Below are 17,069 nucleotides of genomic sequence, written 5' to 3'. Positions count from 1 at the left end.
TTAAAGATACTTCATTTTCAGCTCTCCTTCCCCTGATCTCTTCTTTCTCTCTTGCCTTTTCCCTTCTTTATTGCTAGTTAAGCAAATACACAAAACCCTCACAACAAACTTACTAAAATATGTTTTTGGATCTAAAATATGATATTGGATCATAAAATATACGATCCAATGCTGAATTCAAACACTCAATCTTAATGAACAGCACATACCTCTAATGTGAGTCGCTGATGCTGTGTCTGAATTTGAGCCAGTGAATCCATGCTCACTTTCAAGAGCACCTCCATCTTTTTTAAATTTCTGATGTCCCGATCTTTCTCTCTCTGCTTTCGAGTGACCTCGTCGTGAAAATTATGCTTGTCAATGAGGCAATTACGCAAGTTGAGCTCCACAATCCCTCTAGGAAAAGAAATTTAAAAACAGCAACAACCCGAACATCAGCTCCCCGGGGACTTCTATTCCTTTTCTTTTACAGCTATTCATTGATAGCCATTAGTTCATGGCATGTAGACATCTTCCACGTAAGTATATGGAGATACTCCATCATGATCCCTGAATCACAGTGAACAGTGCCACTGTAGCTTAAGGTTTGACTGCAGTTAATGTCAATGTAATCTAAGAGTTAGTCTAAGATGATAATGTCAGGCAGAAACATCTGAATAGTCTGACACCCAACTGAAAATGGAAAGTATATACACCTCCAGTGCATACTGGTATGGAGGAGATTGTTCTTGTTGGAAAAAAGTCTCAATTACTCTTGAAATATCATTCGTTGGTTTGGAAATTCCCTAAATAATAGCAAGTTCTGGTGTTTCAAATCAGGTGTGTAATTCAGGAATTTTAAAAATATAGTAGACTGTGTTTTTTTAAGATCTGAGTACTATATAGTTTTCTGATCTAGGAAGATAAAAAAGAATGAAAACATTCAGTGTGTTCCAGTTACGTTTTTTACAAGAATTTATTCAAATGGTACACATAGCTTTCCTATTTGTAGAACTCACATGAAGTTAATACTTTATTCTGAAAGAGGGAGAGAAGGAGTGCAGTGGGAAAGAGGAGTAAGAAATAGAGGGAGAGGGGAACAGAAGGAGGGAGAGGAGGAGAAAAGGAGGAAAAGAGAGGGTGAAGGGGAGGAATTGAGGGAAGGAGAGAGAGAAAGAGAACTCTGTGTCCTGTGATACCACAACCTGGCAGATACACCAAGGATAAAGTCTCATATGTACAAATGATATCTACCACTTTCTTTGGTAGCCCAAACTGGAAACAAAGTGGGTGCCAGACAATTGGGGAGTGACTAAGGAAATTGTGGTACGTATAACATAATGTAATATTTAAAAGGCTGCATGCCACAGTGGAAGGCTCACTAGCTTTGGAGTCAGGGGACCTGAGTTTACATCCCGCCTCTCATGGTTATTATTCATATGACATTGGACAGATCACTCAAATCCTTGGGCCTCAGACTGAAAAGAAAAACCCAACAACAAGAGTCATACATCCTCAGACATGGCTAGTGTGTTTCGTTTGCTTTGCTTAAGTTGCAAAGAGAAAGTTCTCTTGATGAAGTTGGTTGGAGGTAGAGTGCCTATAAACTATTTGAGGGTAGGGACTCTATCTCCTGCACCTAGAGCAGTGCCCAAAACATAACAGGCACTTAACTAAATTCTGAAGGAATTAAATTAATTTGAATGGGGAGTGATAGTAATATAAACAGAAAAAAACAGTAAAAAGGAAAAAAATGACATTGTAGCCCTATTCAAAAACATAGCGATAGCTTGTTAAAACATTTTTTAATATTTTTGAGTCTTTAAAAATCACAAGAAAAGCATATCCTAATATCATACTACTAACCTTTCAGTCAGTAAACTGGCTTCATTCTCTTTGCTTAATTCCAATAATTTTGACAGTTGGCTGAATTCTCTTTCTTTGATTTCCAGTAGGGCTCTCTTCCCTTCCACTTCTTTTATCACCTCCTCCTTCTCTGTCAATAAACTATTAACTTTGGTTTCTGATTTCTTGAGTGTTTCACTTATTTCATTTACTTGGTCTACCAAAACTGCTCTTTTCTTCTCGGTTTCTCTAAGGGAAAAGTTTGTAAATGGTAATTTTTTCACAGTCAAAGGAAGCCATCCTATCTTCTCACTTCCTCATACTGGACTGTCCTCTCTATAGTTTTGGTTGAAAAACTGGGCCCTTGAGCCAACTGCTCCTGCCAGGCTTGTCCCAGAACTTTTTTGGAAGCAGTGGCTTGGGTCGTTTCGACTTCTGAAAGCTTAGAAGAGTAGACAAGGTAAGAAGTGGGAAAGTGGGGTCTAGTGGGTATGCTTTAAATCTACTAGTTCCTGAAGCTCTTAAGAAACACGGTTGGTGAGAAAAAAATTCAACAGCAGGGGAGAGGTCACTAAGAAGAGATGGAAGAAAAGACCAAAGTGGACGGTGGGGGGACAAAAGAGTATCAGTGGGGAAGGATGAAGGGGTAGGAGGCTGGCACAATAATGACTCAATTCTTTGGCATAGTCAGGGACTGAGGCAGCCTTGATAACTGCACTTTCTACATAACCGAAAGTGCATCCACTAGCACTGGAAGGCCCAGAATTTACATTTACGGTACAAGAATACCTCGAAGGACCAAGCTGTGTCAGTTGATGTAGTGCATTTTTTTTAATCGCTAAAGAAAAGAAAATAGATAGGATGAAAATATTTATTTCAAAGTAAAATTATAATAAATTTTTCCATCAGTTGACACTCTTGGTCCTTCTAGTATTAAACATCCCCAAAATGTTTTTTATAATTTTTCATTGAGATGTTTCCAAATGTATTTGCTTACTTCTGATTCAATAAACAGGGATTTTGTTTTGGTTTTTTGTGGGTATGTTGTTTGTTGTTTTTTTTTTTCCAATCGGACCCATGGTTTCATTGGTACAGGAAAATCCTGATGAGGATATTCCCTTTCTCGGTGCAGATGAGCGCCTGATCTGCAATGTATAGGCTTAGCAAAGCATAAGCATAGAGCATATTGAATGTAATTTGATCTTTTTCTAAGGACTCAGGGTTGGGATGAAGACCCCTAGTTACTACTTTCAGAGACTGTTAGCATGTATGAGACTATTTATTTCTCCACTTCATAGTCTCTATTTGCTCTTCCCTTCTTAGTGTGGCTCAGTGATGGTCTTGGGCCCACTGAGATGTATTGAGCTCTTTACCCCTATCATGCATGCCTACTAGGTGGATGTATTGTTCTAACTGGCATTTCTTTTCTCTTTTCTGTCATATTGTCTGCTCTTTGCTTGTTCCTTCTCTTGAAAATCAGTGATCCCTTTCTCACCCCTCCCATCACTGCTTCTGTCATCTACTACTTTTTCCTCCCTTTCCCCTGCCTTCTTTCTTGTCTCAAATCCTTCATTTCCCTGCTGCTTCTCTCACTCTCTTAGGATCTCCTGCCAGAAGCAGTTTTATTCCTCTGCCCTTGAACCTCAGCTACATGGGTACAATGACTTATCTGCTCCCACCTGCAGGCCCTGGCTAAGCTGTGTTGGGATTGGTTCTAGCCAGAGAAGAAGCATATAAAAGTCAAGAGTCCAGGGCAGGAAGCTACCCTCAGTATTGTCTTCTTGATGGGAGAGGCAGCTAGAGGCACAGTGGATAGAGCGCTGGGCCTGGAGTCAGGAAGACTCATCTTCATGGGTTCAAATCTGGCCTCAGACACTTATTATTATTTGCAAAGCTGGGCAAGTCACTTAGCCCTGTTTGCCTTAGCTTCCTCATCTGTAAAATGAGTTGGAAAAGAAAATGGCAAACCACTCCAGTATCTTTGCCAAGAAAACCCCAAATGGGGCCACAGAGAATAGGACATGACTGAACAATAACTACCACCAAATCCTAACCTCAGACACCAGCTTGACCAATGACCACCTCTAACTGACAACATCTGATGTGCTTCTAAATGATTCCCTCTCTATGGGTCTGCTTTTTCTACCAACCGGGGAAAGAATTTCTTTTTCTTCTGGCTAGCAAATAGATCAATCACAGGTCTACTTCTTTAAGTCTTCAGATCTTACTTTTTTATTTTTCCCTACTGTAAATGCTTTGGAGGCCATTTTATTTACTATATGACTATTTCAGGCAATTGAGGGAGCTATATAATTGTGGCTTGTAGTTACCTACAATAACTGGATTCTTACTACTCTATCCCACCTTCGTATTTCATATGTAGATAGATAGATATACTTTTTATCTATACATACATAAGAATTGTCAAAAGAGGAGTCTTGAATTAGAAAGAAAATCTGGCCTCATAAAAGTCGCGTATAGATATATGCACGTATGTATGTATTAAAGTAATAATTTGCTGTACTAACAAAAATCCTTTCTTTTAATGTACTTGATATTTGGCACTCAATTAAAAGAAATTCTAAAGCTATGCCAGCAATTTGATGGATTTTACAAAAAAAATTCTTATATATCTAAATTTACTTTCTTATTTTATGGTATACATTTATTACTGTGGAAAAATATTTTAAATAAAGATTTAAATCATACAATAGTTTTCGGTATATTTTTTCTATTTCTTTTCCAATTTGCAAAGGGATGTTTTGATGGCGGACCACTTCATCCTGGTAAAGAAAGGAAAACATTAAATTAAGTTGTATGAATAACATCTAATTCATACATTTCTGAGAAATAAATTGTTTTGTTAATTTTTCTTTGATTTAGCATCTATATACTAATATACATAACATTTACACATGTGCTATATTATCAATACCATCTAGGCCAATGTTTTTATCTCTAGTTTTAGCTTAGAGGGGCTTGCACAATATTAAGTATGAAATTAATTTTAATTTACTTTAAAAACATAAATATATGCCACATAATACTTTTAGGATGAGGTGATATTATGATTTTAAAGCTACTGTCAATCTATAGCGTCAGTGTAAAGAAAACACAATATGCATGAAGCTCATTTCTAACAATGAGAAATAATAATATGGAGAATGAAATGATAAACATATTAAAATCTCATCATATTTTATGAACTCACAGATGACAAATCTCCATATTGCAAGTACAAGCATGAAAATATCTTTCAGAACTACCACTACACTGGACTGGAACTGAAGCATTTCTATTGATTCAACTGTTGCCTACGATTGCCCAGATAGAACAGATCCATGAAAACTTGAGATAGTTTTAAATAGACAATAATAATAATAATACTAATAATACATGCTGATATCAGATTAGCACTGGATTTGTCAAATGCAACTAACAATGAGTTACCTCTGTATGGGCCTTTAAAATGACTAAGATCCAAAATTGGAATCACAATGCCCTCTGTAAGCAATATCCCCATGAACTCGGGCAACAATATATTAAAAAGAGAAGCATCACTGAAATGACTGAGAAATGAGAATTTGTAAAAACAGGAGGGCTACTGATGGCAATTCAGGACCAGGTCAATGCCACCAGAAACTATCCTTAAGCCTGTACTTTGTGACCTACATAGATCATGTAAGGAAAGGTACAACACATTACCACAGGCTGTAAAAATTTAGCCTCTACTAAGTACCTAGTAAGACATAACCTGCTGGCTAGATTATACATAAAAGTTCATTACATTTCATATACTTACAGACAGGAAATCCCTCTACTACAAAAACAGACTAAAATATCCCGAATAGTTCAAACAATAAATCATATTAGAACATGACCATTATTATAGACCACTATCATGGCCTGCTGACAATCTCCTGGACATACCATCGATCCATAAAAACTTAAGGAGTTTATTTTAAATCATTGTCACCATTCCAAAACACTCATAATCTCCAAGCTGAATGAAACAAAACAGATTCCTTCTGTAGCAGAAGAGACCAAATTATGTGGGAACACAATGAGATACAGATGATCCCTGACGATTCATCCACTACTGGGACTGTACTGAAGATGCTCTCAATGGACCTACGGAGGGCAAGCGTCCAACCTAATACTTTTATCCACTATGAAAGGCAGTTATTGTATACACTTGTGCATCTCCATAGAGCCCTGAATATAAAGGAGTCAGAGTAGGATAGCAGCTTGTCCTAGGACCACTGTTCTCTGAATGCCATTGAAAAAGGTGGGAAGAATGAATAATATCTTACATTAATATATCTTTTTATCACCCATCAAGCCCTTTTACATTTGCTCTATTGGGAGGATCAAATGGAGACTAAAATAGGCAGGCATTATCATCCATTTTATAGATGAAGAAACTGAGACTCAGAAAGGCTAAGCAACTTGTACAAGGGAAGAGAGTTGGGAGAGTTGGGATTAGAACCAAGGTATTCTCAATATTACACTTTCTACTTCATCTTGCTGGAGCAGGCCCTCTCCCTCCAGAAACAAGAGTTCTGGGTTTTAAACTATAGATCAACTACTAGGCATAAAGCATTATTTTGTGAACATTACAGTATTAGCTTATGCCTAAATATAATAATTCATCAGGTAAATATTGATGTTAAGAAGATTTTTTTTATTTCAGCATCAAATAATTTAGGATCGTTGAAAGTAGTGAACAGTGTTCCAAAATGATCTAGCCCAATTTCCTCCTATTCAATTCTAGGCCCAGATTGTTGTCCATCTACAGACAGCACTTGTTCAAAACAGGTCATTCAACTCCTGATGGATTCACTCTGGGCTTCCCACCCAATTATATATAAAAAATTGGGTAATAAGTTTTTAAAATTTCCTTTGTAGCTGCTTGATTTAGTGGAATAATTAAACTGTAGCACTTTATCAGGGATGACTTGCATGCAATAAGTGGTCTAAAACACCTGGTCAAGAACACGTATGACTAAAAAGAGACATAGCTGATCACGTGATGAGAAGGAAGGGTAATCAATAGAAATCCTGAATAATTACACTTATACCCTTGAAACATGGAAAGAACAAGAGAAAGGCCTCTAATATCTAGGGTCAAATGAAAGGAATACATATATATATACATATATATATACACACATACATATATATATATAAAACATTTAGCAAATCTTAATGAATTATATTGATTTATTTATCTGTTATTAATATGATGATTGGATCAATCCTGTACAGATGATCTATGTAGAACTGAGTAGTGTACAGGAAAGTACTCTCAACATAGAGCCTTCGAGGTGTGGGTTCAAATTCCGCTTCAGAAACTTATTAGTTATATGACCATGGACAAGTCACTTTACCTTACAAGGCTTCAGTTTACTCTTTTCCATATTGGAGATGACGGTACTTGCACTGCCTACTAACAGGTTTTATTGTTAAGGAAAGTACTTTGTGAACCTTAAAATGCTATATAAATGTGAGTTATAATTGTTATCATCATCATTACCATCATTAGAGGAAAGACAGGGGTACAAGAGGTACATAGGATGGGAAAGCTCTGAGCAGCTGTGACCTTCACTACAAGGAGAGAGGACAGATGAGGAAGCTTTCTGTCTACCTCCTCTCAGAGAGGTGATGGAATGTGACATATTTTGAGGGGACGTAGACAATAAGAGAATTTGTTTTGCTTGACTATGAATATTTATTACAAAGAATTTGTTTTTCTCTCTTTTTCCCCCTGGTAAGTGGGAGGAAATAGGAGGGAGAGAAAATAAAATTTTTGCTAATTTTTTAAAAATGAAACTTTATAAAAAAAAGAGGGAGATCATGAAATTTAGAACTAGAAAGGGAAATTGAGAACTTAGAGATCATCTACAGAGATGGGAAACCTACAGCCTTGAGGCCACATGTGGCCCTCTAGGTCCTCAAGTGTAGCCCTTTGACTGAATCCAAACTTCACAGAGTAAGGGCTGCACCTGAGGTCCTTGGGGGACCTAAACACAAGCTCTTATTGTTGTCGTAAGGATCGCTGTTTTCCTGTGTGCATACAACATTTATTTAGTTTAACTACTATACCTTCAAGTTATCTTCTTCTTCTAATAATTCATTTAGTTCTTTTTCATTCTTTAGTGACAGTTTCGTCTTGTATTGCAGATCTTCCTTTAAGTTTTTAATTTCTAGTTTCTTTTGGATTATTTCTTTACGTAAGTCTTCACAATTTTCTTTCAATACTTTCACCTTCTTCTCCATTTCCTTTAAAATTCACATAAAAATAAGATCTTGTTCTTGAATATGGAAAAAATCACTGTAGCATTTTTGAAACTACTGAATTTTTCTAAAAATACTTGTAAAGTGATTTTGGTTCAAAGATCATGGCAATTTTAAAAAATCCAAATGTGTTATAGGGGAATAACAATTACAAGGCAAGCACTTATGGGGCATGTCAGATTGGGATTTCTTTTGTTACTGTTAAAATGATCAGCATTGCTATTTTCTATTCTAATATTGGTTATGTTTTCCTTTTTCAGATAGACTTTGATTTCATGTCAAGCATCCAAAATTGTGAATGATGATTTTTTTGTGGTTTTATAATCTGACAACATCATTTACAGATATTTTGCTCAATAAACTGCCCACACATGCAAATAATTGACCAGAGTGTCTCCGGATGACTCTCATCCTTGTCTCACCTCTTATGGGTAGAATTGTTCTTTGCTCCAATAATGCAGAATATCTGCAGAGTGGTTGATTGGGGAGGGGGCCTTACACAGTACCTTAAGGCTTTGCTTGATTTCAGATCTTTTTTTGAAAGAATACATTTGGCAACCCAAATGCACGTTTACTCAACAAGTCACACAGATTTTATTGTGAATATCACTTAGAGTGAGATCCTTTGGACTTTTCCAGGTTCTCTAAGATATCTATCATAATTTTTATAATTAGGTTTATTTGCAACCAAATGTACTCAGTAAACTCTATATAATCTCACTTACTCCAGGTTTAGGTATCTTCTCAAATTCCTTTTGTATAAGCATTTTTTCTTCTTTTAAGCTGTAGAAACATCAATAAAATTTAGCAGTGCAAATGAATAAGATATATCAAAACAATATTTCACTGGGGAATCCCTTTCACAGTTTGAGTGCTATTTGATGTAATTTATTTAGGATTGTCTATATACTGATGGAGCTCATACAACTGCATACAGTCCCTTCAGAAAAGATAATCTATTAAGTCAAAATTGTTAGCCCAGATGTTGGAGAGAAGGTACTTGAAAATCCTAGGCAGGATGAACTCCACTGTTCTCCATAGGAGTTGATTAAATGTTTCCTCCACGCTTTCCTGTGTTATGCTGCTACGTAGTGCCATTTTGCAAGAGTGTCATATCCGATATAGAACCCCATTTGGGAATATGGTCCAGGCAGATCAGGAAGTGCAGGAAGACCCTGAAGTGACCTAATATAATGGAAAGAACATGGGAGTGAGGAGACCTGCACTTTCGTCCTACTTCTGCCACATATATTCCTTTATATGTAACAGAAGGTATTGGGAGTAAGTCATCTATCTCTATGTCTCTTTACAACTCAGACATATTCTATTTAAATTTTATTCCTTTTGGATGACACTGTATATCTTGCCTCTAGATTCCACATTGTTTCTTTTCTGTGTAAAGTTAAAAAAAAACAAAATTAAAAAATACAAATTACAGACAGAATTCATAAGAGGTTTTGAGCTTCAACACAATCTGTGCATTGGCCAAGCCAGGATAGTGATCTCCCAGTCAGTTGGGTTTAGCACAATCAGTTGTCAACAGATTTTCCTTCTCTCTCACATACTCTCTAAAGCAAAACAAACTCATCAAAATTATATTCTTCTGATTCTATATGACCACAGCTTATGGAATACAATTATCACTGAATAATCAAAATTGCAAGTGACCCAATTCAATGTAAGTGGACCAAAACAGACTGGCATATTACCATTTATGAATTACGTTTAAGAAACAGAATAAAAGGCATTGTTCAAGAGATATGTAACAGGAAAAGGAGGCACATAACTCTTGTCACCATAAATAAATAAAATATGATAAATAGGCATCCCCCGGTTGCACTGGTATCCAAAGGACCATGAGAAGAGCTATTGGTATATAGGTTGGGTGGACTTTTTATGGTGTAATTAAGGGAGGACATAGACAAGAGTCCCACAGAATTAGAAGGTGTGGTTGGGTTGTGATCTGTACCATCTGTTGGCATCATAGATCTAATGATGAACTTGGGGTCTACAATGCAAAATAATCTTGGTAAGTAGCGTAAGTACCACTGTGTTCATTTTGTGTAGGAGAAAACAGAGGCTAAAGAAAGATTTTGTGATTTACCCATGATAACACAATTATAAAGTTTTGGATCTGGTTCTCAAAAACCTCTCTCAAGTACAGTGCTAGTTCCATGAAAATTACATGGAAAAAGTATTGAAAGCAGAGACTGGAAGGGGCAGGAGACCAGCAACTCTCTCTTCAACTTAGGCAAAAGCTTAATTAGCTCAGAAAAGGTAGGAGGGCACAGAGGAAGCAAACCCTCTGGGTGACTGAGAAATGTGGTGGCACAATCCAGCAAAACCTCTGGTTTGGAGGGCTACTATCTTTCTCTGACAGACAGTCTCTGCCCTAATTGTGCCCCATCTTCTCCTACCTGGCAACTCCCTTCCCCCTTCCTTTCCTGAAATTCCCATGAAACCCAGCTGATTGGACCCTTCTCCCTAGACATCAGAGATGCAGAAACCACCCTTCCTTATAAAATACTCGATCTTATTTAGGTTCTCTGAGCTGCTGTGATGCATGGCATGAAAATAACTTGGTGTAATAGTACTTTGAGTCTAAGGGGCAGAGTCTGGCACCTCCAACCTGTATTCTCTCCTAGTTTAGCCCCCCAAATTTGAATGGATGCTTGTTCTATCAGTGACTGCAACTGGACTCTCTGAACCCTGCCCTCTCTAGGTCCTGGGAGTGTGCTCATCCCCACTTTGTCATGACCTTGAGGGTTCCCAAATGTGCCAAATAAAAGACCTACTGATTTCAGCCTTGATATCATTTAATTCAACTCCAAAGCCCTCTTTAAGGCCCAAGATATGTTTTTCCCACAGAGGGCAAAGGGCCTCTCACGTGTGTTCATTTCTCAATACAAAGAAAAATAGAAAATTATGAAGATTTTATGTTTGTATGAAAAATGTTTTCCTTGTAATTTAAATGTTTAAGAGATATTTGAAATGAAATTGGAAACAAACCATGAAAGGTTTACCATAATTTCAGCATAAGAAGTTGCCAAGATTCTAGAGCAAGCATGCAAATATGTAAATTAGGATGGAATCACAAAATAAAACTCTAGGCAGGATCTTCAGTTTTCTGAGAAAAGGTGTTTTAGGCACACCAGTTAAGTGTTCCATTGGGCAGAATCCCAGAACCTCAGACTCATTACTGTCTTTTGGTTTTTGTGTGTGTGTGTGTGTGGGGGGGGGAAACAGGTTTTATGGAATGGTACCTATTCTTTTTAAAATCTCATTGAATGTGAAAGTATTCTCCTAATAAGCAGAAATTGCATTGCCTATCTCAAGTTGTTATTTCTAGGGGATCAGGGAACAAGTCTTCAGTAGACTAATGAAATCCCAGAGATGGAAGAGACCCTAAAGGTCATCTAGTCTGACCTCTTCATTTATAGATGGAGAAGCTGAGGACAAGAGAGGTGTAAGTCCAGGGAGCTAAAGTATTAAGAAGCTATTTGAGATGAAAGAGAAAAGGAAATAATCCCAGATAAAATTGTTGCAACAAGTTTCTCTGTTAAAGATCTCATTTCCAAGAATACAAGGAACTAATTCAAATTTGTAAGAATAAGAGCCATTCCCCAGTTGATAAATGATCCAAGGCTATGAACTCAAGGGAAGAAAGCCAGGCTATTTGTAGTCATATAGAAAAATGCTTCAAATCATTACTAATTAGAGAAATGCAATTTAAAAGTTATGAGATTCCACTTCATAACAATGAAAGTTTCAAAGATGACACAATTTTTAAAAAATGATAAATTTTGGAGGGACTATGGGAAAACAGGCACATTGATGTACTGTTGGTGGGTCTGTGAAGAAGTACAACCAATTTGGAATTATTCACAAAAAGTTACTTAACAGTATATTACATCTGATCTGGCTATACCACTGCTAGGCCTGAAAGAGGAATGTTTTACAAATTAAAGGTAATCTTGAGAGTACCTAGATGACACAAATTTTATTTTCACTCCATAATATAATTGAATTATTATAATCTGAACCATATGGAAACTCAGTGGGTATAACTGTTATATTTCTGTTCCTGAATTATATGACTAAATTTCCACATATGTATCTAGTAGAAATCAATGTTAGAGTTGATACAATTTTAAAAGCACTGTGGGATCAATTTTCAAGATATTCTGACAGAAAGGAAGATACCAAATGATTTGGTGAAAAAAAAAACACGAGTGTTATTCCCCTAAATCAATAGGACATTAGCAACTAATGGCCCATGTGCCACATTTCTCATCTCTATAAAGTCTTTATGAGAAATCGCTACATATATGTTGAAGGTATCCTTACTATACTAAAAGGGATCATGCACTTTTGCAAAGGATTTTATATAGTAGGTTACTCCTTCACATCATATGGTTGACTGAACAGACCTAGTAAAACAAGATCCTGTTGTATTTTATTATTTTATGTTTTTAAAAATACATTTGACTCAGTAGAGCAAAATACAATGAGATAATATTTACAAACTAGAGGATGAAATGGCAAACCACTCCAATATCCTTGCCAAGAAAACGCCCTGGACAGTATTAAGATGATAAACAGATATAACATTGCAAGATAAGCTCCTCAGGTCAGAAGGTGTCCAAAACACTACTGGAGAAAAGTGGAGGACAATTACAAGTAGCTCCAGAAAGAGTGGAGTGGCTGGGTCAAAGCTGAAAGAAAGCTCAGCTGTGGACATGCCTGGTGACAAAAGGGAAGTCCGATGCTGTAAAGATCAATATCGTGTAGAAGCCTGGAATATAAGATCTATGAATCAAGGGAAGCTGGATGTGATCAAACAGAAGACGGAAAGATCAAACACTGGCATCTTGAGCATCAGTGAACTTAAATGGGCAAGAAAGGGTGAATTTAATTCAGGTGACTATTGCATATGCTAACTACTGTGGGCAAGATCCCTAAGAAGAGATGGAGTAGCCCATATAGTCAATAAAAGGGTGAGAAAAGCAGTACTGGGGTATAACCTCAAAAATGACAGAATGATCTCTGTTCGAATCTAAGGTAAACCATTCAGCATCACAATAATGCAAGTCTGTGTTCCAACCATTGATGCCAAAGAGGCCAATGTTGCTCAATTCTATGAAGACCTACATCATCTTCTAGAAATGACATCACAAAAGATGTCTCATTCAGCATAGCGGACTCGAATGCTAAAGTAGGAAATCAAAAGATAATTAGAATAATGGGCAAGTTTGGTCCTGGAGTGCAAAATGAAGTAGGGCAAAGACTGGTAGAGTTTTGTCAAGATAACTTACTAGTCATAGTAAACACTCTTTTTCAACAACCCAAAAGGTGGTTCTACACATGGACATCACCAGACAGTCAATATCAAAATCTGATTATATACTTTGCAGCCAAAGGTGGAAAAGCTCTATACTGTCAGTGAAAAAAGACCTGGAGCTGATCATGGCTCAGATCCTAATTGTAAAATTTAAACTTAAACTGAAGAAAGTAGGGAAATCATCAGACCATAGATCTAAATAACATCCCATATGACTATGCAGTAGAGGTGATGAATAGATTTGAGGGGTTAGATCTGATAGAGTGCTTGAAGAATGATGGACAGATGTTGGTAGTATTATACAAGAAAGAAAAAGAAGAGCAAGAAATGGCTTTCTGATGAGGCTTTACAAATAGCTAAGAAAAGAAGAAAAACAAGAAGTAAAGGAGAAAGAGAAAGATAGACCCAACTGAATGCAAAATTCCAGAGAATAGCAAGGAGAGAGAAGGTTTTCTTGAATGAGGAATGCAAAGAAATAGAAGAAAACAATAGGAAAGACAAAAAAAATTAGAGATACCAAGGAAACGTTTCATGAAAAAATAGGCATGATAAAAGACAAAAATAGTAGAATTAACATAAGTAGAAAAGTTGAGGAAGAGGTGGCAACTTTAAATTCAAAGCATATGTATTGTACCAAAATTTAGCCATAGAAAAGTATCCAAAATCTTACTCATTACTTGAATAGAAAGCCTTTATTGGCATTAAACTTGAAATTATAGATGCATGCTACAAGAGTGTCACTTAAGACAGCGGAGGGCATTTACTATATACCAAAATATCAGCTTGTCAAAAATTATACTACACAATGAATGTTTCTATGATTCAGCATAAAACAATAAAATTGCAGCAGAACTACTAAGGTAATGAAATCCTTGAAAAATTACTGTGGGAAAACACAAAAGAATGCTGCAAACTTCAGGTTGGTCCCAAAGAAGAGATGTGAAAAGACACCTTCCCCCACACTTCTCTGTCACATGGGAGTGGGGTATTATATACATTGGCAGATTGTATCTGTGTATTTATTGATCACTGACTATTTTGTGTATTGATTTTTGCCCCTTTTATTCCTCTCTCTTTTTTAACTTTCTTATAAGGGATGGCTCTCTGAGATGGGGAAAAGCGGGTGATACAGGGGATAGTTGGGCAATATAAAAATAAAATATGTGAATAAAATTTCTTCTTCCCTTCCTCCCTTCCTCTCTTCCTTCCTTCCTTCCTTTCTTTCCTCCTTCCTTCCTTCCTCAAAGTCTCTTCCATGTCTCCCATTCCTGTTAAGATCGTACAAAATTACTTGATTGTAATAACATTTATACCACGCTCTAAGTTTTACAAAAACATGTTCATATATAATTTGATCTAACAACAACCCAGAGGTAAGTACTAAATGGCCTATTATAGCCACACAGAGGAAGAAGCTGAGCATCAAAGAGGTTTAGTGCCTTTCCCAGAGAAGTGACAGAGATGGAATTTTAACAGGTATTCCTGATTGGAAGCCCAGCTCAGCTATTACCCCATGATGCTGGCTGAAACAAGTAGAGAAAAATACCAAGACAAAGTTCATTTTCATGTAAAAAAGCATTGAGAAGATAGAAAGTAAGAGAATTATTCCCGTGGGCTTTGGGGAACGAAGATTTCTTAAGGATGGATTTAAACGATATGGGCCACGAGCAAACCCAAACACTTCATTCATCTTATTGGCCATGCTTCCTTTATAACAAAGTGAAAAAAATACTGCCAGATGAATTATTTATCCCCAACAGGGGACATCAGTCATGATTTGTTTATATTTCCTCCATAGTTCGTTGCACATAGGTGGTGAATAATACATATTTCAAGGGTTCATAGATTTAGAGTGTAGTGGGATCTCAGAGGTCACATTCAACCCACTCATTTTACAAATGAGGAAACTGAGGCACACAGAGGCTAAATGACCTGCCCAAGGTCACATAGCTGATAAGGGTTGGGGCAGAATTTAAATACAACTTTTCCTTACTCCAGGTTCAGTGCAATAGCCTCTGCATCACCATGCCTTTCATTTTATTTGTTGAATGAATGGACAAATAAATTAAAATGCTAAGAAATCCTACTGATTTTCAAAACCTAAGTGTATGGGAAGAGACAGAAGGGAAAAAATGATGTTTCTGTCCTTATCATTCTCCTCCTCTTTATTCTACCATATCAGTACAGAAAATTCAGATGAATCAATTTTAGTAACACCCAAAGTTCATTATTTAGTACATAAATTCATTCTAGCATTTTGAATAAAATGGAACCTGTACCCAGCAACTTAATAAGGACTAATAAAGAGCTCAATTAAAAAAATAGTTTGGAGTCACCCCTTTCAGTCATGCAATCTTATACAATTATAAAGAGGAAAACGTTTTTATATAGCATAGCACCTACTATGTGCCAGGCACTGTGCTAAGAGGGGTTTTGTTTTTTTACAAATGTTATCTCATTTCATCCTCACAACAACTCTGTACAGTAGGAGATTATTTTATAGTTGTGGAAACTGAGGCAAGCATAGGCTAAGTGATTTCCCCAGGGTTACACAGCTGGGAAGTGTCTTGAAGCCAAGTTTAAGCTCACATCTTCCTGAATCCATACCTAGCACTCTATTTACGGTGGCACCAGGTGCATCTATAAAGAAATATAAATACCATACCCAAGTATTTGTACAACTGAAAAGGGTTTTGATTGTGCTACATGTATTAGCATCAGGGTTTGCTTTTCTTAAAAGTATTTGTACTCCAGAAAAGAGCAATATCGAACATTTTTTTCCTAAAGGCTTATAAGCATCACATATTTTTATTTTGATTTCTTTTAAAACTTTCTTTTTCTCATCATAGCAAATTACTCATGCTTTTGTTAATTACAACAAAATATCGAAATGAATATATTCTGAGACATTGCAGCAACTGTTTACAAAATTGGATAAGAGTTTTTCATTGTTCACCAATCATCTGTTTGCCTGAATGTTGCTGAACAGAAGGTAATACTTATGTAACAGAGATAGAGCATAAACAGAAAGAAAAGCCAGCGCTTTCTCTCCCTGGGAGCCAGCCACAGCTGCAAACTGACATAAAAAATGAGAGAGAAAAAGTATGAAGGTTTAGGGAGCAGAGACTTTGGATTAAGGCAAATGGTTTATTTCAATTGTCAATGAACGTATTACACAAAAGAAATCATTGATAGTCTATTTGCACCGTTACTGGCATATCAGAGATAAGATGCCAGCATCTGAGATTGTTTTAAATGTGCTTAGCTTGCACTTTCTAAACCAAAAAGATGAATACTAAATGGGTGGGACTCACTGGCTTCCTGCTTGTTTTCTTCAATAACCTTGTTTTGAACTCTGTTTTGCCTACCAGATGAAAAATGTATTCCAGAAGTCTAAATGTCCAGTTTTTCTCTTTCCTTTTTATTCTGAGTGTAATAGCTAATTATGAAATGCCAGAGATCACAAATTTTCCAGATGCAATGGTCACAAACTTTAATTTGCAATCCCATTCTAAAAAATGGGGTGGTGGTGGTAGGAGAGATATTTATAGTAGAAGACTTTTAGGCAGGAGGAAGATTATGTTAACTTTTGAAAGAAACGCCTTCT

The 17,069-nt window shown here is 36.6% G+C and overlaps 1 protein-coding gene across 1 annotated transcript in view; it reads right to left on the bottom strand.

Annotated features, from left to right (window-relative positions):
- CCDC146 (coiled-coil domain containing 146) overlaps positions 1-17,069 on the bottom strand; it is a 176,444-nt gene that overhangs the window by 59,726 nt on the left and 99,649 nt on the right. The window contains exons 4-8 of the mRNA XM_036760464.1: positions 8,847-8,904; positions 7,930-8,106; positions 4,534-4,607; positions 1,846-2,073; positions 210-396 (exon numbers count right to left, since the gene is read on the bottom strand). Coding sequence (XP_036616359.1) covers positions 210-396; positions 1,846-2,073; positions 4,534-4,607; positions 7,930-8,106; positions 8,847-8,904 — 724 coding nt within the window. The remainder of the gene's footprint in view (positions 1-209; positions 397-1,845; positions 2,074-4,533; positions 4,608-7,929; positions 8,107-8,846; positions 8,905-17,069) is intronic.

Source organism: Trichosurus vulpecula, chromosome 5 (assembly GCF_011100635.1).
Source record: "Trichosurus vulpecula isolate mTriVul1 chromosome 5, mTriVul1.pri, whole genome shotgun sequence".
Lineage (NCBI taxonomy): Eukaryota > Metazoa > Chordata > Mammalia > Diprotodontia > Phalangeridae > Trichosurus > Trichosurus vulpecula.
This window is presented reverse-complemented; position numbering and strand designations above follow the sequence as displayed.